At 38.0% G+C, this 22,221-nt stretch overlaps 1 protein-coding gene across 1 annotated transcript in view; it reads left to right on the forward strand.

Annotated features, from left to right (window-relative positions):
• The window catches only part of GSTCD (glutathione S-transferase C-terminal domain containing), a 134,380-nt gene extending 126,079 nt beyond the window's left edge, over positions 1-8,301 (forward strand). Inside the window, exons 11-12 of the mRNA XM_024119337.3 lie at positions 1,856-1,925; positions 5,427-8,301. Of these exons, the coding sequence (XP_023975105.1) occupies positions 1,856-1,925; positions 5,427-5,563 (207 nt within the window). The 3' untranslated portion in view covers positions 5,564-8,301. The remainder of the gene's footprint in view (positions 1-1,855; positions 1,926-5,426) is intronic.
• The last annotated feature ends 13,920 nt before the right edge of the window (positions 8,302-22,221 follow it).

Raw genomic sequence — 22,221 nt, forward strand, 5'->3', positions numbered from 1 at the left:
GTAAAGCAAACTCTAAGAGGGCATATGGGAGAAACCTAGGGCAGTGAGGAGGTAGGGTGCCACAGCCTCACTGGCTGGGGAAAAAATGTAAACTTTCTAGAGTTGGGAGAGATGGGACACCCAGGCTCTTTCAGAGAGCATAAAACTCCCTGGTACCTCAGTTCATCTTTATCTCCTCTTTCTCCCACACCCCCAGAGCTGCTTGGCTACCCGCCCTTTGAGTGTCTTAGGTGTAAATGCTCTACAGAGAAGTCTTAACCTCTCGGATGCTATTGCAAGATGGTATCTCAGTATTTCTTAACCATGGTGGGTGGACTGGCAGGCAGAACTAAATGGACCTAGTGCCCAGATATCCTGAGAGTCACTTTGGAAGCATTTTCCTCCATAGTTCAATTTAGGCAGCAAGGCTTTACTGAGTACCTACTATGTGCCTTCCCCTTTCAGAATTTAACTTCTACTGGGGAGAACACATACACAAATAATTCCAATAAAATATTATGAGACTTATCAGGACAAGGGAAACAAACCTCATCTGAGGTTGTGATTGCCTTGACATTACCTTTACTTAAAGTGAACCTTAATTTACAAACATGAGGACAAAGAGCATGCTTGTCTTCAAATTATATAATTCCAAATTCTTCGGTCTCTATGCCAGTTCACGGGAGCTTAATAAATGTTATTCATTTGAATCATTTTATTAGTATCCTACCCATTGCCGCTAAATTTTATAGTGACCATTAAAGAAGTTTTTTTTTTTAGAGTTGAGACAAAAGTAACCCTTCTAAAAGAACCAACATCACACAATCACTTATTTAATAAGGTAATCAGAATAATCTTATTTAAAAGTTGAGACAAAAAGAACCCTTCAAAAAGAACCAACATTGGAAATCACTTATTTAATAAGGTAATCATGATAACCTTATAAAAAAATATAGGCCTCAAATTGAATGTACAAAAGACCAAGGAGACAAATGATTGATCTGAGTTCAACACTGTTTGCTAAGCTGACAGGTGAGATCATTTACACACTTGGAAACTGCAGCTGTTCTGAATGAACAGTTGTCACAGGAGCACTGCAGTCATCTCAACTCTGAGTAATCACTCACCTTGGGCTACTTGCAGATATAAGAGTGCAGTGCAGACTCATCACCTCTCTGTCCCTTTAAAGGCTTGTTCTTTTCATTAATCTAATCTTTCCTAAAATTGTTAAACAGAAGCAATAATCTCCCTCCCATTCTCTCCAGTCCCCTTTACTGTCTGTCTTAAAGCACAAATAATGCACCTCCTGCAGCCTTCTGGAGAGGGAGGAAGGAGTGGGCCAGCCTTCTCTCCTCTGAAGGGACCGAGTGAATGGAAGGGTCCAGCCAAGCAGAAGAGGAGCCAGCACCCTGCTGGGGATGTGGGAGAACTGCAGAGGCCACAGTAGTGATCTTCTATAGTACTTCCTTTCCTTCTCGTAGTGGAGGCAAAGCCACTTAGAATGTCTTCTTGGAGCCATGTTCCTGAGACTCAAATTTTATTCAAAGGAAAATATAAGTGACTTTTAGGTCTTTTAGTTTAACACATTATAACCACAAAATTGTAAGCATATTTTGGCTAAAAGCAGCTGGTTAAAGAGCCCTGAGGACCTTCCATGCATCTGTTCTTAAGAACTATATCTGAAAAACAGTCTACTTGAAGGGAGAAAAAGTTATTGAGTACCATTTTCTGAAAATGTGCTTCTTTCAGAAATACTATTTGTGCAGCACTTTATGCAATTAAACAATGTAGAGTTCCAGAAAAAGGAGTTAGTTTTTTGTTTTTTAATTTTGAAGCAGATTAAAATAAAGCTACAGTCTATTTCTTTTTCTTTTAGGAACACATGATTCTATGCAGATTTGCAGATCAGACAGCTGTCCAGCTTCCACCCCAACGAAGGCTCATAGGTATGTGTTTTCACAGAGCAGCTGTTGAGTAGATTACGTACAAGATGCCTAGGAATCAATGGACCAACTCTATACGAGAAAATAGGGAACCTCTATTTTGTCCATTTATCAACAAGGCACTAAAGTTTGTTTTTCCCAGAAAAAAAAAAAATCTGTCTTGATAAGGGCTCTAACTATAACAATATTTTGTCCCATTTTTGTCAACATTAATACTTTCAAATGTATTTTCAGTGTTTGTACATTGAGTAGAATTATTATGTTAAATCTCTTATTCTTACAAACAAACTGAAGAATCTATCAAAAGCCATAGAAGAAAATACTAAAGATGGAAAAACCAGCTATGCGTGCCAAAGCTGATATATTACAAAATGTATAAACAAGGATGATAATGTTTTCTTTTCAGAAAAAAGTATACTTGTATATTATTAATCATAGACCAATTTATTTGACATTTGTAATATTAAACATTACCTAACTTGGAAGAAAAATAGCATTTCAAGTTTAAGTAATAAATTTATCCAAGACTTTGCTTTAGAAAAAGTAATCACATTTGGAAGGATAATAGCAGCTAACAGCTATTGCACGTTTAAGCTCTGAGCTAAATGTCCACCCATGATCTCAATAAATTCTTATAAAAATAATTATGGAGTATGTGCTGTTGTTTACATTTTACGGATGGGAGAGCTTGCCCAGCATCCTTCAGCTGGTGGATGGTGAAGCCACACTGTAAACCCTAATTATTTGATTCCAGACATAAAGCTCCATTTTTGCAATGACCCCCAGTGATAGAGTCACATCACTGGAAGGTTAGGTTCCAAAATTAGGGCTTAACATGATTGAATAAAGTCAAAACTAATCTTAAAAATTATTCAGAAAAGCCCCGCATTGGAGACCATCATGATACAGTGGAAAACAGATTGCTGTTTCTTTGGCTCAGCACCAGGTGTAGTAATTAGCTTGCATTCAGGGACCATGTTGTATGAGAAATAGTTATCCTTAAACTGTAAACTCAAGGTCAGCATAGCAAGATAATCACAGTTGGAGAGGCGTTTGAGACCTGAGTCTGAAGGAACAAGTGATTTCCTTCTTTTTCTACACCCTGGAGCATAAACATATGGAAGAAGCTTGCTCTTTCCCGCGTGCAACCTCTTTCATTCTCTTTCCCTCTTCCTCCTCTTTTTCCCATTCCCAACATTTTGAGTAGTTGAATGCACAGTTGAATCTATACCTCTTTCTATATATAGAAAGAGGTATAATTTACATATGTGTGTGTGTGTGTATATATATATATATATATATATATATATATATATATAAAGTTACATTTGCTACAGCTCCACTAGAGTCAATGAAGGCATAATTGGTGTGATGGATGGGGGTGTATATGTTGATGTTTTAGGCATCAAAGCAGAAGGGAGTGGCTGGGAGGGAAATTGCTAGAGTGGAGGAGGAGGAGCATTTGGCAAGATCGCTGGCATGAAGGGAGGGAAAGTCAGGTTCAAAGTCACAGACTCTATGAAATGTCTACATCGATTCTTTGAACCATACTTTTGTTCTGTGCACATGATAGGAAGCTTCCCAGACCCTGAAAGGTAGACTACCAACAACTGACTTTCAGTTGTGAAGACACTTCTTCAACATGTAAAAACATGAGACTCCTCTATGTAATGCAAAAGGAAAAATTAACGGGACTGGGGTCAAAGCCAAGGGTAAATGAGCTGCAGTGTAAACCCAGAGTGGGTACTGAAGGAATGTAGAGCATCCCATTCTGAGAGAGAATGTTTCATTTTAAACTGAAAGGTAGGTGGGGTGGGGGGGGGATATTTACAGATGTCTAAAAGGAGGAACAATATTTTAAGGAAAAAAAGAATGTCAGCCATGCAGCTGTTGATGAAGAGGGCACCATTTAGCCTAAATAGAATCCTAGACATCTCTTTTTATATCTTTTCTATTGCAGTTCATCCTTTTTGGCATGGGGCCTTTTAGGGGAAATGTACAACACATTTTAAATCTGAATCTTTCGTTGTCAATTTCTTACCTACTCATTTCACCTTCCACAGTTTTTCTGGGAGGATTCATCTGTCTTCCACAGAAGAACTTTTCTATTTCAGTTACATCTTTACTTTTAAAGCTGTTTTAGCTTAGCAATTTCTGCTGTCATTCAAATAAATCATTTTAAAATAATGTATAGGAATTATTATAATTATTGAGGAAAAAAACGGAACGAATGAAGTTCTGCATAGTCAGTAACCTTTCTCCAAGAAGATGAAAAAGCTTATATATTGAATTTAAAGAAATTGAAAGTGTAAAAGTAAACCTTAGCTTTGAATATATTCAACCCCAAATCAGTATTTTTTCCTTAGCTACTTCGAAATAGAAGTTTGCATTTGCCAAAGGACACAAAATAACTGCTTTGCTTGCCAGTCAAGTTTCCTCTTTTGTTTTACAAGATTAGAAAGAAAATTGAATTACCGCTATTTCATAAGGGTACAGGAGCTCTATTAAATTAAGATTATATTACACTCAACATTACACATCCACCTGAAATAATCAGCACACAATTGAGAATTTTCTCAAATATTTTTCTATTATTTCTTCATTTTCCTAAAAGCTCCATGTGCAAAATATAATATGCCTTTCAGGTATCCCTTTGTCTGGATGTTATTTTAGAGGGTTTTTTTTGTTGTTTTTTTTTTTTGCGGTACGCGGGCCTCTCACTGCTGTGGCCTCTCCCGTTGCGGAGCACAGGCTCCGGACGCGCAGGCTCAGCGGCCATGGCTCACGGGCCCAGCCGCTCCGCGGCATGTGGGATCCTCCCAGACCGGGGCACAAACCCACGTCCCCTGCATCAGCAGGTGGACTCTCAACCACTGCGCCACCAGGGAAGCCCTTTTAGACATTCTTAAAGACAGATTTTTTTTTTTTAACAATATTGCAGATAATGTATTTTCATAGAGCATGAAGAGGAAAGGTGTTAAAATGGATTTTTAACCAAAGTGGGAAATAGAATCTGTAGGGTTTTTTTGAGATTTATTTATAAATACATTTTAAAAGGTTAACATTCTTTAAATTACTAGTAGAAACAAATCTGTGAAATGTCGTATATTTGTAATTGTCTTCTGTCCATACTGATCAAGAATTAAATTGAGGGCTTCCCTGGAGGCGCAGTGGTTGAGAGTCCGCCTGCCGATGCAGGGGACGCGGGTTCGTGCCCCGGTCCGGGAAGATCCCACGTGCCGCGGAGCGGCTGGGCCCGTGAGCCATGGCCGCTGAGCCTGCGCGTCTGGAGCCTGTGCTCCGGAACGGGAGACGCCACAACAGTGAGAGGCCCGCGTACCGAAAAAAAAAAAAGTAAATTGAAAGAGACGGAACAGGACTCGGGGGCAAACATCATTCTGCATAGTACTCGTAGACTTTGTCATTGTATAGAGTCCCTTAAACAAATTGAAGCTGCACTGTTAGCTGAAGTGTGTCTCATGTTACCATTTTACTGTATTTCAGGGAAACAGTGCATGTTCCTGGTGGATCTGGATCGAGCAAGAGCTGCAGAAGAACGTGGCTACTCCATTCAAGTGATATCCATGGAGCCAGAGAGCTGCTCTCCCAAAAATAACATGATCGTGGGAGTCCCCATTTAGAATGAGATATTCCACGGTTGATGTTTTGCCATCCATCTCTGTGATGAAAGCCCAGTGGCATTCAGGAGGGTCTTGGCATAACTAGGAAACAGCATTAGCCATCTTGAACCTATTGTGCTCAGGGAAGAACACAGCAGGAAAATCTTGGAGGAAGGCTGCCTGCAAAGCATCACAAATGCTCTTGTAATTGTGATTAAAGGACTGCTGGTTTTCATAGTAAGAATCCCCTGAAGTCTCAGCTGCCAGCAGAGTGATACTCACGAGGGGAGTTTCCATTACTGGAATAACGATTTCTTTCTCAGTTCACAGCTTTTCTGATCTTGCCAGTGTGGGGTTCAGTTCAAAAGAATGTATTTGCAGCCTTAAAATCATTTAGAGATTCAAGTGGAGACCAAAACTAGACTCAGTGGGGTTTGTTTGTTTGTTTTTTATATTTTTAACAATTGTACTTTTTAAATAATTTTTTTCAAAAATCTAGTCAGGGGCTTCCCTGGTGGCGCAGCGGTTGCGCGTCCGCCTGCCGATGCAGGGGAACTGGGTTCGCGCCCCGGTCTGGGAGGATCCCGCATGCCGCGGAGCGGCTGCGCCCGTGAGCCATGGCCGCTGAGCCTGCGCGTCCGGAGCCTGTGCTCCGCAACGGGAGAGGCCACAACAGTGAGAGGCCCACGCACCGCAAAAAAAAAAAAAAGAAAAATCTAGTCAGATAGTTACAGTATGCTTATATTTTTAAGCCGGGGTGAGTTGGACTTATATATCATTTCATATACTCCTTTTAAATATATTTCTCATAAATTACCAAATAAGATCATTGCTGGTTCAAACATTTTATATGAAGATATTAAATAATTTCAGGAAATTTCCCATTACAGGAACATGTAATTTGGACTTAAATTCTAACTAATCAGTAAATACATTGATTTATTAATTCAAGTCAATAAGTAATTGTTGCAGATCCATTATTTAAAAGATCCTGACCTAGGGCTTCCCTAGTGGCGCAGCGGTTGCGCGTCCGCCTGCCGGTGCAGGGGAACCGGGTTCGCGCCCCGGTCTGGGAGGATCCCACATGCCGCGGAGCGGCTGGGCCCGGGAGCCATGGCCGCTGAGCCTGCGCGTCCAGAGCCTGTGCTCCGCAACGGGAAAGGCCGCAGCAGAGGGAGGCCGGCATACCACAAAAAAAAAAAAAAAAGATCCTGACCTAGATTCGTCTAAGGATACAAAGATGAGTTGCAGCAGACCCAGTGCCTTGCCTGTAAGAGTAAATCATGTACAAGAGAAAGGTTCATGAATTAGTTAAGTTCTTTACATCATAATATAATGTATGGTCACAGGATTTGTTTTTCAGATACCAATCATTTTTTATTTTTATTTTTTATTTTTTTGGTAAAACATACTGAGTATAAATTGCAGGTGGAAGGAGTTGAGTATGGAAGCTTATTTGAGTAGTTCTCTCCACCCAAATTGTCCTTATTCCACCAGCCAAAGTTTTTAAAACCAGATGGCAGGTCTTTCCTCACATGCTGCTAATTATTTTTTATGTGTCCTGGGTTATCCCACTTGAGATAAGATTTATTTCATCAATTTTGATGTTTTCAACCCCCCGTATGACACATATCATGAGGAGAAAGGGCTTTAATAAATAACTCTTTCATCACTGTGGATTAAAATACAGGAATAATTTATAAAGGGGATGGGGGTTTGAACTCTTGCTTTCTGGGATAAAATTAAAGAAAAGAATTAACCATCAGCCCTGAATATCTGAGTCATTTGCACCTATAAACACACCATGCTCTTTTATCCAGGGCTTTCTTTGTCAATTGAGGAAAAATTTACAGCCAATAAAATAGCAGATTTTAAGTGTTCAGTTTGAGAAGTTTTGACAACCGTATATACTCATGCAACCACCACCAGAAATAAGATATAGAATATTTCTGTCAGTCCAGAAAATTCTCTCATGTGCTTTCAGTTCAATTTCCCCCATCCCAAAGGCAACCACTCTCTGATTTCTATCACCCTACATTTGTTTTGCCTATTTCTGTCCTTCACATAAATGAAGTCATTTAGTATATAGTCTTTTGTGTCTGGCTTCTTTTGCTCAACATGGTATTTTTTGAGAAATATCCACTTCATTGTGTGTATCAATGCTTTCTTCTTATTCCTAAGTAGTATCTCGTTATATAAATATATCAAAATGTGTTTATCCATTCTCTTATTGGTATTTATTTGGATTGTTTTCACTTTGAGGATATTAAGAATAAGGTCTATGAATATGCTTGTATAAGTCTTTTTGTAGACATATATTTTCATTTCTCTTGGATAAATACCCAGTAGTAGAATTGCTGGGTCATTGAAGAAATGAATGTCAGTTGCCAAACAATTTTCCAAAGTTGTTGTACCATTTTATATTCCCACCAGCAATGTATAAAGGGTCTAGTTCTCTACATCCTCACCAACATTTGATGTTGTCAGTTTTTTTAATTTTTACCATTCTGGTGGATGTGAAATGGTATCTCATTGTGGTTTTAATTTTCATTTCTATGATGACTAGTATGTTAAGCATCATTTATAAAGTGTCTACTCAAGTCTTTTGCTCATTTTTAAAATTAGGTAATTTGGGGTTTTTTATTGTTGATTATATATTCTGGATATGAGTCCATTGTCATATAAATGTATTGAGACTATTTTTCCCAGTCTGTGGCTTGCTTATTACTCATTTTTATATTGAATGTTTCAATTTTTAATAAGCCTAATTTATATTTTTCTTTTATGGTTAATATTTTCTGTGTCCTCTCTAATAAATCTTTACCTACCCTAAGATTATAAAAATTCTTCCTATGTTCTTATAGAAACGTTATGGTTCTAGCTTTTTACATTTAGGTCTATGATTCATCTCAAATCAATATTCACTTATAGAGGTAGGTTTTGAGGAATATACAGTTGTTTCAGTGCCATTTGTTTAAAAAGCTTTCCTCTCCTCATTGAATTGACTTTCAACTGAATTCTCTGTTGAAAATCGATAGATGTATATGTATGAGTGTATTTCTGAATTCTCTGGTCTGTTCCATTAATCTGTTTGATTATTGGAGCTTTAGAGTAAGTCTTGAAATTAGGTAGTTTGTCTTCCAATTTCACTTTTATTTTGCAGATTATTTAGGCTGTTCTAAATCCATTGTTTTTCCATATAAATTTTTTAATTGGCTTATCAATTTCTTTTAAAAACAAAAAGGCTGCTGAGATTTTGGGTATTGCCTGGAATCTGTAGATCGGTTTAGGGAAAATGGACACATTAACGATATTGAGTCTTACAATCCATGAACATAATGTACCTTTCCATGCATTTAGATCTCCTTTAATTAATCTCAGCAATGTTTTATAATTTTCAGTGTAGATGTTTTATTTATTATTATTTGATAGCTCTGAGGTTGTTACCTTGAGTTTTTGCATGCTGTTCCCACTAACATAATCTCATTCATCCTTCTGTTCTTAAACTCAGCCTCCTGAGGGACACCTTTCCTAACTTCCCTGGAGTTAGGTACCTGTTATAGAATGTGCACCATCCAGAGGAGTCTTCTCCATCCTCCCCAGGTGACTCAAAGCATCCCTTCCCCACCCACACAAAAAAAGCCCATATGATGAATATGGAGAATAAAAAAGGAAGCGATCCCACTGTTCTCCCACCCTTGTTCTCAGGCATGGAATTCTTCAGCTGTGATGGCTGTGGCCAGTCCTAGACGTGGGCATTAACAGTTGCTCTTGGGTCATGATTTTTTCTGTGTAAGTCCTTGCCAAGGCTTCTTCTCAGCCAGAGCAAATAAAAGGGGTTGGATGCAGGCAGCAAGAAGGTTGTTGCAGTGACAGCAATCCCAGAAAGTGACCTGGTCTCACCCCTACCCTTGTCCATCAAAAGCAACACTGCTCCTCAATGATTTGTCTCCCCCATGGTTGTAATATTAGAAGCCAGAGCTTATCGTTCATTGACTTTTGAGCCTGGCCCAGAGAAGCAGGGAACAACTTTATCTTATTTAAGGAGACAAATTTCAGTCATATTAGAAAACAAAATATTTTCAGAGCATTCATGCAAAGTAAAATGTGCGTAACAACAGTTAAATATTTTACCTCATTCTCAAGATTTTGGCTACAAGTGTTGCCAGCTCCGTGGTTCCAGAAAATTGCTGTTAATAGAACTTCCACCTACTGACACCTGTTTTTCTACTGACTTTCATAGTATAATTAGAGCTATATTCCTGTGGAAGTCATGGAATAGTAAAAAGGCATACATTTTGTTTAAAGTACAATTTTTTAAAAACAGACTCTCAATGCAAAGTAGTTAGGAGTTTTTGAATAGATTTTTAGATTACACCAGAAATACATGCCTGTTGAGGAAAAACTAGAAGATGTGGCTAAGCAAAAAGAGGAAGCATTTTCAAGTAACTTAATACTGTGTTGTATTCCTTCCTAGACTTTGTTCTGCACACACACAAACACAAACACACGGATTTATTTAACAAACACTAATACTGTATTTAGTATTTGCTAGGTACTATTCTTTACAGATAATAACTTATTTAGTCTTTTTTTTTAAGTTATTTAATCCTTGTAATGACCCTAAAAGCTAGACACCATTAGTAATCCCATTTTATAGAACTAAGGCCAACGTTTCATAGTAAGAGCAGACCCAAATTTGAATTTAACCAGTGAATGGCAGAGATAATATTCAAATTCAGGCTCCTCCACAATCCTCTTAGGATCGGCTGAAACAGCCTATACTAACTAAATCCCTGTACCTTTTGAAGTTCTACACAAGAAAGATGTATTTTTTGTTCACACTACATGTCCACGTTAGCGCTGATTCTACATTATCTTCACACCTGACCAGGCAGCCTCTACTGGGAACGTAGCTTGTCTCATGGCAAAGGAAAAATAGGCATGGCAAACTATCAGCTGGCTACTAAAGATTCTGCTCAGATCTGTTATACTGCACTTCCCTTATTTTGTTGACAAAAGCAAATTACATAGCCACTCCTGAGTTTAACAGGGTGGGGATGTGTATATAACCTTGGTGGGGGGCACGGGGGGAGGCGGGTTGCAGATAATTGCAAACAATAATGTACCACCAACAATATAGTTGAAGGAGAAAGAGAAGAAAAGGAAAAGAAGGAAGGAAGAAGAAAACAGAAAGAAAAGGCCATTGTATCTTCCAGTTTAGAAACAGATTCTGAATGCTATTGCCTTGGTGTAGGGCATTTTACTGGATCCATCAAAGAGAGAAAAGGCATGTATGTGCCACAAGCTTTTCTGACATTGCTCTGTGGACTTTTCATGCTTACTTTCAGAAAGGAATTTTCCAGAAGACGCTCAAAGGAGTTGTTTTTATTGTTATAGAAGGTTGGAGAAACTTCTACTAAATGGAGTTTCAAATTTGCAAATTCTGCCTCCTGTGTTAAAGTGCTTGATCTATAATGCCAAATATTCCTTCAGGAAGGTATGAGTTTACATGCCTAGGAATGTATGATTGTTTATATCCCTGTACTCTTAACCAACACAGGCATTATCAGAATTTTGTTTTAATCTTGGCCAATTTGATGGTCAAAAATCCTATTTTGTTTTGATATTCATTCTTGAAATTATTCATATAATTGCATATTTTTCATATGTTTATTGGCCATTTACATTCTACCAATTCATCAATTTGTTCATTTAATCCACGTATATTGACCTCTTGCTTTGAGGTCAAGTATTGTGTACATATTTCTGGCTCATTTTTCATCTGGTACTTTCATCTTTTATATAAGGATTAGTAAAGGGTTTTTTTAAATATATATTTATATATGTATTTATTTCTGAGTTGTTTTATTTTTAAAATTTTTATTGGAGTATAGTTGATTTACACTAAAGGTTTATTCATGGAGTAAAGACTTTTGTTAATTACATTACAATTTAAATTGGCCTTTATGGGGGAAGGTGTTGTATCTGTTTTTGTTTTGCTGTTATAAAATTTAAAATACACATTTTATCATATATGTCACTCTTTTTCTTGTGATCTCTGCTTAGAAAGATTTTTCCCACCCAGTGATAAAAAAATACCTATATTTTTGGTATTCTAATTCTTTAATAATTTTAGTTTTTACATTTAAATCTTTTACTCAGCAAGAATTCCTTTCGATGGGTGGTTTGAGGTAGAAATCTAATATTTCTTTTCATGTTATTAGTTACTTTTCGCCATACTATTATAAAAACCTAACTTTTTCCATTGATTCCAGATGCCTTTAAAATACTAAGTATGCACTGGACTTTCTTCACTTTTATTCTTTTCTATTGAATTCTTGTACCAGAATCATACTCACTAAATTATTGCAGCTTTATAAGACATTTTGACATCTAGCAAGTAAGTTTTATGTTTGGTAATAATTTCAAGGGTTTGTGACCTGAGACAGAGAATGTGTGACCCTCTCCTGAAATTGTACCCCGTGGTTCAAATAGACATGCATTTTCCTAGAGAGAGGGGCCATAGTCTTAATTAGATTCTCAAAAGGATCCGTGACCCCAAATAACATTATCACTGATCTAAAGGAAGCAAAAATGTAACAGAATTCAGTGTTCTGCCTGAAAGACTTAGCCAAATATTAGAATCTTTTTTCAATATTTACAATAAAAGAATCATTATTTGCTTTTGCAGGATTCCTTTTTCATAGGTCTCTAAAGAAGCCAGGTTTTGTTCACTTGTATTTGTTTGTTTGCTTGTAGGTCTAGTTTATCTGACCTGAATAACAACAGTTTATAATCAAGCAAGAAAACAAAGTTCAACAGCAAACAGAAGAGAATATTTGCTGGATGACTGATCTAAAGCATCCTGAACGTTTCCATAATGTGAGTCAGATACTGTGTTAGCTGCTGTCACCTTCTAGAAGGAAGCTTTCTGCCTAACTAAAGTGGCCTCTCCTGGTTACTCGCTATCTCCCCACAATACGTCTGTGTACGTTTATTATTTGTCCCTCCATAGAATTTAAGCTCCAAGCAGTCTGTTTTATCTACCATTATACTTTCAGTACTTAGTCCAGTGTCAGGCACATAGTAGGAACTCAGTGAATGTTTATAAAATGAATACTATATATTTAACATCTTCCATGTGGGGTGAAAATGCATATGAGGTTTTCCTTTCCCATCTGTAGACATACATCCAAGCATCAGGCGTGTGGGCTTTTCTTATTGTTTGGGTTTATGTTGTTTTTATTTTGTTTATTGCTCTTCAAACACATTTAGCAAATCCAGTGTAAAAAAGAATAAGCAGTGACAGTTATTGCCTATGTCATCTGAATAGCTTTTATGCAGAAAATACTGGTAAATTAGTTTCCCTGTCCAAGGAGGAAAAGGCAAAAGGGAATATGCTTAAGCTAAAGTGAGAAGAAAAGGTTCTCAACAAATGTCAGTTGGATGTTTACCGTTATAAACCTGTCCCAGCATAGAGCAGGGCTCACTCGAAGTGATTAGTAAATATCTGTTAAATGAGTGTTACTGAAAGACCATTAAAGAAATAAAACCGTGGAATGTGTAATCTGTAGACAGAGGGCATTTCTCTGTAACCGGGGCTGCTTCAATGAGAAGAGAGATGCTTGCTCTTCACATGTCTGATGACTGGGGTCAGTTACTGATCAATTCTCACCATCTGCCTGCCTTTCAGTCAGAAGGGGACCGTATGCACAGCCTGGGAGTCTCACAGACTACTTTCCTTGTATGATGCTTCCTCCTTTGCACAGAATAGCTCACTCAATTATCTGAAAATAATAGATATCCCAGTATAATTTTGGAATGCACCACATATTTTGTTGAGAATGATAAACTTATCCCTTATGAAGTTCTCAGTAATTAAGAAAAGTAAGCTAGAACTTCTTGGTTAAGCAAGGAAACACAGCATAAGGATAAAAATTTACCATACACAGTTAAGACCATGGTTTATACACATAACTAACTAGGCATTGACTATATATAATAGTAATAAAGGTGACTTTTCTGTATAACCAAATTTACTTTCACTGCAAATTTTAAATGATCATCTGACTCATTTCTTTGTTTCCAACCTATCTATTATTTCTATTAGATCCTTCATAAATCATCCCACAGTTTACTTTCAATTTAATGAGACTAAAAATACGTAAGTACATTCCTAGGTAAATGGCGACTGTTCTTCCTTTATTATATTTTGAGTTTAGAACTTCCACAATGCAGGGATGACAATGATACTCTTTGATTGGATTTTTAACTGAGTACTTGGAGGCATGTTTGCTGCTGAATTGAGAGCAGATAGTTACTTTGGGAAAGCATCTGTGTGTGTATTTGGGGAAGTGAAAGAAGGTCATGGGGAGAGAGGAAACAATGCGTATAAATTAATACAGCTCAATTCTCCCCTCAATCTCCCCATAGGGGAGCATCTTCATGTTATTCCTAGAATTACACAACTAGAAATAGTTGATGTAGCAAAACATGAATTTCAACACCTTTAGTAAATTGAGGACCCAAATTTCCCAACAGACTGAAGTCAATCTGATTTTTGAAGACACCCAGAGCAGGAGATTTTAGCTTCTTTCTCCGTAAATCTTTAGTATATTTTCCGTATCTCACCTCGGGGAAATTCTGTTTTAACCGAATTCTTCGTGCTACATTTAAAAGGCATCTCAGGTGCTTATGTCAGTGGTAAGGAGCAGGAGCTATGAACTAACTTTCTTTGTTTTAAATTTGAATAGACTTTAAAGTATTATTTTTACCTGTTTATTATTGCTTATATGGAATTGTTAGAATTATCATCAGAATGAACCGTCCTAATTTTACCTTTTGAGTCTTAGGGGTAAGTCTTTCAATATTCCTAAGGCTCCCTTCCAAACCTAGCTCAATTTCCACCTCCTCCTTGGCTGTAAATCTTGGATGCTTTACAGAAGCTACCTGAACAGAATCATTAATGCTAATTACTGTCTTAATTTCCTGCAGCTTTCTGAGTCTAGATGTCTGGCAGGGAGAAGCCCTGCCTTGTTCTTCCTCAAAATAATCTTGGCTATTCCTGCCCTTTTGCTCTCTTCCATCTGGAATTTAAGATCTACTTGTCACATTCTAAGAAAGAGCCTTTACTGGATTTAGAGATTGCGTAGGGAAGAATTAACATCTTAACAATGTCCAGCCTTCTTATTTCTGAGCTTGGCGTATATGAACAAGGTAGTTTCCTTCAATTCCCATTTTGTCGTGTATAGATTGCTGATTTAGCAAATGCTTTTTCTGTATCCACTGAGGTGATCATCTGGTTTTCCCCTTTTAGTATTTTAATGAGGCTAATTCCATTGATATATTGTCTAATGTTAAACTGTCCTTATACTCTTGGGAAAAACATAAATTGCTCAAGATAAGTTTTTTTTCTAGCTATTAATGTTTTAATTTTATCATCTTTGTTCATAAGCATTATTGTCATGTGATTGTCATTTTCTGATGTTATCCTGATCTGGTTTAGGTATCAGGATCAAGGCTATTCTAGCACCATTAACTGATATGAAAAATATTGTTTCTGTTCCCTAGTACAGTTTTTATAACCTAGAGATTGTCTTTCTCAAATGCTTGGTTCACTGGCCTGTAAAACCGTGCAGTATATTTGGGGACAGGATAATAGGAATTAGATTTTAAGCTGCTTATTAAATGTCTTTGGTGATCATTGGTATATTTAGATTTTCTATTTCTTCTTAAATCACTTACCTATTTCTAAGACACTGTCTGGGTTGACTTTTTTTATTTCTTTACCTAGGCTGGTGATAAAACTTAAAAAAAAAAAAAAATCTAGGCTGCTACCTGACTTTGAAAAACACCTTGTATTATTTTTTGACCCTCTAGCAATTTGTATTCTCATCTAATAGTTATGCTGTCCAGACCACGTTTTCTAAATTTATTGCCTCATACAACTGAATCACCTAACCTTCTGAGAGCCGAGATAAATTAGAACTATCTCTTTTTCTTGATCTACCTGGGACTTTTATCCTAATAGATGAGGTTAGTCTGGCAATGTTTACTCTTCACGAAGAAATGCTGGCAGCTATCAGCAAGATGCTTGCAAGTTTTTCTTTCAATGATGTTTAAATGTACAGACATTTACTGTATAGAAATTAAACTCACATTGCTACAGTTTTTGGAGGATTTTACTGAATCCTCCAAAATGTGAATGTCATCAAGAGTGGTTTCCAAGAACAAATTTTAGAAGCAGTAATAATAGACAATAGAATGGAACCCTGAACAGATTCCTTAAAGAGGCCTCTTGTCCTTAAGAAGACAAGGTGGGATGTAGGTATAGAAAAAGGTGTACTAAATCCTGAGAGTTTGCTACCTCCCCAGTCAGAAATTAAATATATTATGACTTATGTCACTGATAACAAGCACTAATGGATAGCTCTGGTGATGTTCCAAAACAACTGAAAGAAGACACCAGCTGCCATCAGATGCAAATTAAAAGATTGTTATCAAATATGATAGGAGAGGAAGATCATCTTATCCCATCTTAGGCATTCCAGAGGAAAGGATATATAGCTACTCTTACTGTGGATTTGTATGGCCTTTATAGTGTGTCTGTGTATGTGTGTGTATATGTGTGTATTCAAGGGTTTCCCAGTTCCTAACTACTGCAATCCATTCAATCCTTTGAAATAATTAATTCATGGATTGCCAGACTACAGCCCAAGGGCCAAACCAGCCCAAAGCCTGTTTTTGCAAGTAAAATGTTATTGGAAAGCAGTCATGCTCATTTGTTTATGTATTTTCTATAACAATTTTTGCACTACAAATGCAGAGCAGTTTCAATAGAGACTGGCCCCCAAAGGTGAAAATATGTAACCTCCTGCTTTTCACAGAAAACACTTGCTAATCCCTGAGTTAAATCATTAGGTGTCGAAAAAGCTGGAGTATCACTTAATCTAGGCAAGTGACCTTAAACTGGCCTTCATAAATATGTATCTGGGGTCCGTCATTTCAAGAAATAATTTGTGTTATTTATTGTATGCGTGCACTTTACTGGTAAGAGAATCCTGTGTCTTTCATCAGATACTCCAAGAGGTCTTGTGATCCAAAATGTGTTAGGAACTAACTTTTAGGTGAATACTGTTTATTTGTTCTTTTGAAGGCTTATGGGCTAGAAGAAAAAGCAGTTCACAAAACTGACCCAACACAATGAAATATCATTAGACCTGTTAGGATGGCTATTATCAAAAAAAAAAAAAAAAAAAGATAAGTGTTGGCAAGGATGGGGAGAAATTGGAACCCTTGTACAATATTGGTGGGAATGTGAAATGCTTCAGCCCCTACGGAATCAGTACAGAGGTTCCTCAAGAAATTAAAATAGAACTACCATATGATCTAGCGATCCCACTTCTGGGTATATACCTGAAAGAAAGAAAATCAGTTGCTCAAAGAGATAGCTGCACTCCCATGTCCATTGCAGTATTATTCACAGTAGCCAAGCTATGAAAACAACCTAAATGACCATCAATAGATGAATGGGTAAAGAAAATGTGATATTGATATTATTCAGCCTTAAAAAAGAAGGAAAACCTGTGATATGTGACAACATGGATGAACCTGAGGACATTGTGCTAAGTGGAGATAGGCCAGTCACAGAAGGACAAATACTGAATGATTCCACTTATACGTGCTATCTAAAATAGTCAAACTCACAGAAACAGAGAACAGGATGATGGTTGCTAGGGGCTGGGGACGGGGGCAATGCTGTTCAATGGGTATAAAGTTTCAGTTAGGCAAGACGAATGAGTTCTAAAAATCTGATGTACAAAAAAATGCGATATACAATACCGTGCCTATGGTTAACAAACTGTATTGTGCACTTAAAATTTTCTTCAAAGGGTAGATTTCACATTATGTGTTCTTACCACAATAATAATAACTTAAAAACTGACCCAAAGAGTTTTTTGAAAGAATGAGGAAGTTGGTAAATACTGTTGGCTAAGGGAATTTTGTGTGCAAGAGAAAGAATTTTATAATTCTCCAGAGTTAAGTCTAAGTCATTTATTTCTATTGATTATGTGCCACATATTGTTCATAATGTCTAGTTTTCATGACCTTGCCTGATGGGTATTAACCCCTCATTTTACAGAAGCATGAACTAAGGCTCACTAAGGATACATTATTTATTATCAAGTAATAGTAAAGATTTGAAGGAGCGTATGATTCCTAAGACTGTGTACCACACACCCTCTTCACTAAAGTTTCATACATTATCAGAAGTTGTCTATGACATGTTGTTAAGGAATTTGATGCTAGTTTTAAATTGAGAAAAATCTTCACTTGTTGCTCTACCGGGAAGCCCAGTGCTTGAGGTCCATTATACAACTCTTCCCTCTGAACTCAGACCACCTCTAGAGAGTGGAGTAGAGGGCTACTCTCTTCAGAGAACTCACTGACCTTCCACAATCTGGGGAAAATTTTCCTCTCACCAATGCCTTCCTCAAAGTCATTCCTCTCTCTCCCCTCCTGGGCTTTGATACATAGCTTTGCCTTGGCAATGAATTCAGGCTTTCAAAAAAGAGAGAGGGGGCTTCCCTGGTGGCACAGTGGTTGGGAGTCCCCCTGCCGATGCAGGGGGCGCGGGTTCGTGCCCCGGTCCGGGAGGATCCCACATACCGCGGAGCGGCTGGGCCCGTGAGCCATGGCGGCTGGGCCTGCGCGTCCGGAGCCTGTGCTCCGCAACGGGAGGGGCCGCAGCGGTGAGAGGCCCGCGTACCACAAAAAACAAAACAAAAAAAAAGAGAGAGAGAGGGTTATTTTCAAGTTGCGTCTGTTTTAGACCCTGAACAAATCTTTATGCCAAAAAAATACAAACTTGGTCGTGTGTGTGTGCGTGTGTGTGTGTGTGTGTGTGGAGTGGGAGGGCTATAAGTGGGTTTAGGTAAAGAGAACCAAACCACAAACTAATTTGTAAATACATTATCATGTGACAATCTTATTGGCAATGAGAAGCCATTCGGTTCTTTGTGGAGGGGAGTGAAGGATGGAAGCATTGTTTTAAGAAAGGGGAAACACATATTTGCTGCAAACTTAGAATCAAGCCCTAGACTTTTCACAATGTAATTATTTCACAATAAAATTACTGTGAAATAAAGTTTACTGAGGTTACTTGAAAATAGGTGCAAATACACAAATGGCCAAAATCTACCTTAAATTGTAACTTGCAAATAGAATGGAATTGAATGGGCTTTCCTACTATCCACCCTCCACCTCACACCTTTGGTGACTTCTACACGTGAGAAAAAGAAATGAAACACTGGAAATTTTAGCTTTTCCACTGTAAAATCACTAATACGTTAAATCGCCCTTTAAAACCAGTAACCAGCATCTTTCTTTGTGATACCAGTGTTCCGATGCTCTCTTTTTCAAGCATTTACTTGGGAAAGGTATTCCGTTTTCTGAATGTACAAATCATTTATATGATGCTCAATCTATCATTCTGGATCAAATTGCCTTTGGTCTTTTTATATCACTGTACTCCAAGGACATCAGGTCCTGGCAACAACATTTGTGCTTCCTGAAGTGGGTGCTGTCCCTTCTGGGTAACCTTTTGTGAAGTCACATGAGTGGCAGCTAGCCTAACTCTGGTTGTCCTCCTCTAGGCAATGACATTTGAGCTGCTGCTGTTTCATCTTGCATCATCTCAAAGCCAATTTTTCCTCCAGGTTTGATTACTCTTTTCCTTGCTGAATTTGTAAAATGTGTCTTGGCATTTTCAATTACCCAAGCATTCAAGAAGACAGCTTTTGTGTTTGTTGACTCAGACCCACACCCACGCTAATGATAGAGGCTCTGTTAACCGCCCAGCCAACTGCCTGTAAGAAGAGTGAATGCACACATAAACTGAATTGTGATTTAATCTATTATTTTAATCACCAAAGTAAACTTCTGGATTACCCTTCCTAAATTAGAGGAGCAATTTACAGCTAATCCAAAATATCTTTTTTGTATCAGATTTGCCTCCTTGGTTACAATTTACTACTAACAACATAACTAATGAGAGGAGGAGGCAGCACAAAATCATGTGATTCTTGCAGCTAGAATTTAGTAAAAACATAGAAAATAAAAAAGTGGAATCAAAAACAGAGTTTAGATTTGAAAACAGTCACGGATCCACAAAGTAAATAGTCTATGCCTAAAGCATGGAGCATGGTTTTAAATGCCTGCTATAAATTGTCTTTTTAGAGAGTCTGAGGGTTTTCCTTATATCGTCCACACACCCCCTAACCACTTCCCACCCTGCCAGTGCCCCCAGGAAACTGACATTGGGGGAGCATGCACAGAAATTCTGAAGGTAGAAAGGAAGGGAGAGAGAGGTAAGGGTATTACTTGCTGCTTCAGGGAGGGGTCTCCAGTACTCTGTCTTCCCTAAAGACTACAGCCCCTTCTGATGGGCCCTTCCTCTTCCTCCATGGTTCCAGTCTGGGCTAAGGTTTCCTCTTGTCTTTGTACACCCAAGGCTGTTTACCTGCTTCCCACTTTTGCTGGTCTTTTAGCTTTTCACATCCCTTCATTATTCCCTTCCCCAGGCCTTCACATGCTTGTGGTCCCTGCAGTAAAACCTCTTCATTTGAACCACCTGCTGCAACCCTGATTGAGACAAAGAAACTACGCTGAATAGCCATGGAGTGCTTTGAATGGTATCTTTTTCTTTTTTACTGGCCATATTGGAATGTAGCTGTGCATGGGGGGAAAAAAATCTTGTGATCAGGGGCTTCCCTGGTGGTGCAGTGGTTGAGAGCCCGCCTGCTGATGCAGGGGACACGGGTTCGTGCCCCGGTCCGGGAAGATCCCACATGCCGCGGAGCGGCTGGGCCCGGGAGCCATGGCCGCTGAGCCTGCGCGTCCGGAGCCTGTGCTCCGCAACGGGAGAGACGGGTCCGTGCCCCGGTCCGGGAAGATCCCACATGCCGCGGAGCGGCTGGGCCCGGGAGCCATGGCCGCTGAGCCTGCGCGTCCGGAGCCTGTGCTCCGCAACGGGAGAGGCCACAAAAAAAAAAATCTTGTGACCAAGCGTCTGACTAATTTACAGATCAAACAGTTAAGGGTTGGCCATTCATAGCTCCTTTGTGAACCATTTATCATGGTGGCCTCCTAGAATTACACTTCCTGAAGTTAGGTCAAATCGTCATTGTGTTTATAATTTGGTAGCATAGAAACGGGGATTCTTTCATTTATTTCAATTTGGTAACTTCTCAATCTGGTATTATTTGAAGGAAAATAGAGTTGTATGACCATAGCAAGCATAAAACGTCTATTAGTAAATCTCAGCATTCATTGGTCATAAGGTCAAACACTAGCAAGTTTCAAAATGTTGAACACTAAAGTAGGTAAGGCATTAAAATTCCTCAAAGATCAAATCAAAGTGAGTAATAGAATTCAAAATGAATAACAAACTTATTTGCATAAGCAATCTGAACTTTAACTCTCAATATTCCAAATCAAATACTAATTTCTTTTATATTGTGCAGGTGTCTGTAGTAATGTACCAACTAGCAATGTTAATTTGCTAAAACCTCACCCAGTACTAGCATACTGTAACTACATCTGTTAAGTGTGTTTTCTTGTTAACATTTATGTCTCAGATACACAGGCACCCACACACACATGTTTTAGAGAAGCTATTTAAGGCTTTTTCAGTGAAAAATAGAAGTGTTTCTAGAGTGTAGATTTGAGTTCATCCCAAGTAAAATTAAAACAGTTCCTCAGAAATGTCTCTTGTTTGCATTTGGTCTGAAACATTGCTTCTCTAAACTGTCTACTTGTCAGAATTGCCTGGAGAGCATTTTTAAAACACAGATTACTGATTTCAATCTCAGTCCTTCTGTAGAGGCTGGGGCAGAATGGGACTATATCTGTTTCATTCATCACTGTGTATCCAGAATATCATGCAAGGCCCTCAGTCGTCATTTGATGAATGAATGAATCAGAATGTCTGAAATTTGAATCTAGGAACCTGTATTTTTGTAAGGGCCTCCAGGTGATTCTGCTGACCAATCACTTCTGGAAAACATGGATCTTTAACTTAGAATTTTAGACCTGGAGGAGATCTTAGCATTTAATTCAACACACTTACTTTGGAAATGGAAAAACATGAAGTCTGAGAGATTAAATAACATATATAATCATAATATTTTCATACTTTAGCAACACATTTTAGGACAAATGATGAGAAACAAAGAGAAAGGGGGACCAAAAGATATACTTTTTCTTTGTGTGTGTGTTAATATGCCAATATGGCTAAATATTTTTTTTTAATTGAAGTATAGTTGATTTACAATATTATGCTAATTTTAGGTATACAGCATAGCAATTTAGTATATTTACAGATTATACTCCATTAAAAGTTATTACAAAATAATGGCTATAATTCTTTGTCCTATACAATATAGCCTTGTTGCTTATCCATGTTATACATAGCAGTTTGTATCTTTTAATTCCATACCACTAACTTACCCCTCTCTCCCCAATGGTAACCACTAGTTTATTTTCTATGTCTGTAAGTCTGTTTCTGTTTCACATATACATTCATTTGTATTATTTTTTAGATTCTACATATAAGTAGTATCATACAGTATCTGTCTTCCTCTGTCTGACTTATTTCACTAAGCATCATATTCTCA

The sequence above is a fragment of the Physeter macrocephalus genome, chromosome 7 (genome assembly GCF_002837175.3).
Source record: "Physeter macrocephalus isolate SW-GA chromosome 7, ASM283717v5, whole genome shotgun sequence".
Classification (NCBI taxonomy): domain Eukaryota; kingdom Metazoa; phylum Chordata; class Mammalia; order Artiodactyla; family Physeteridae; genus Physeter; species Physeter macrocephalus.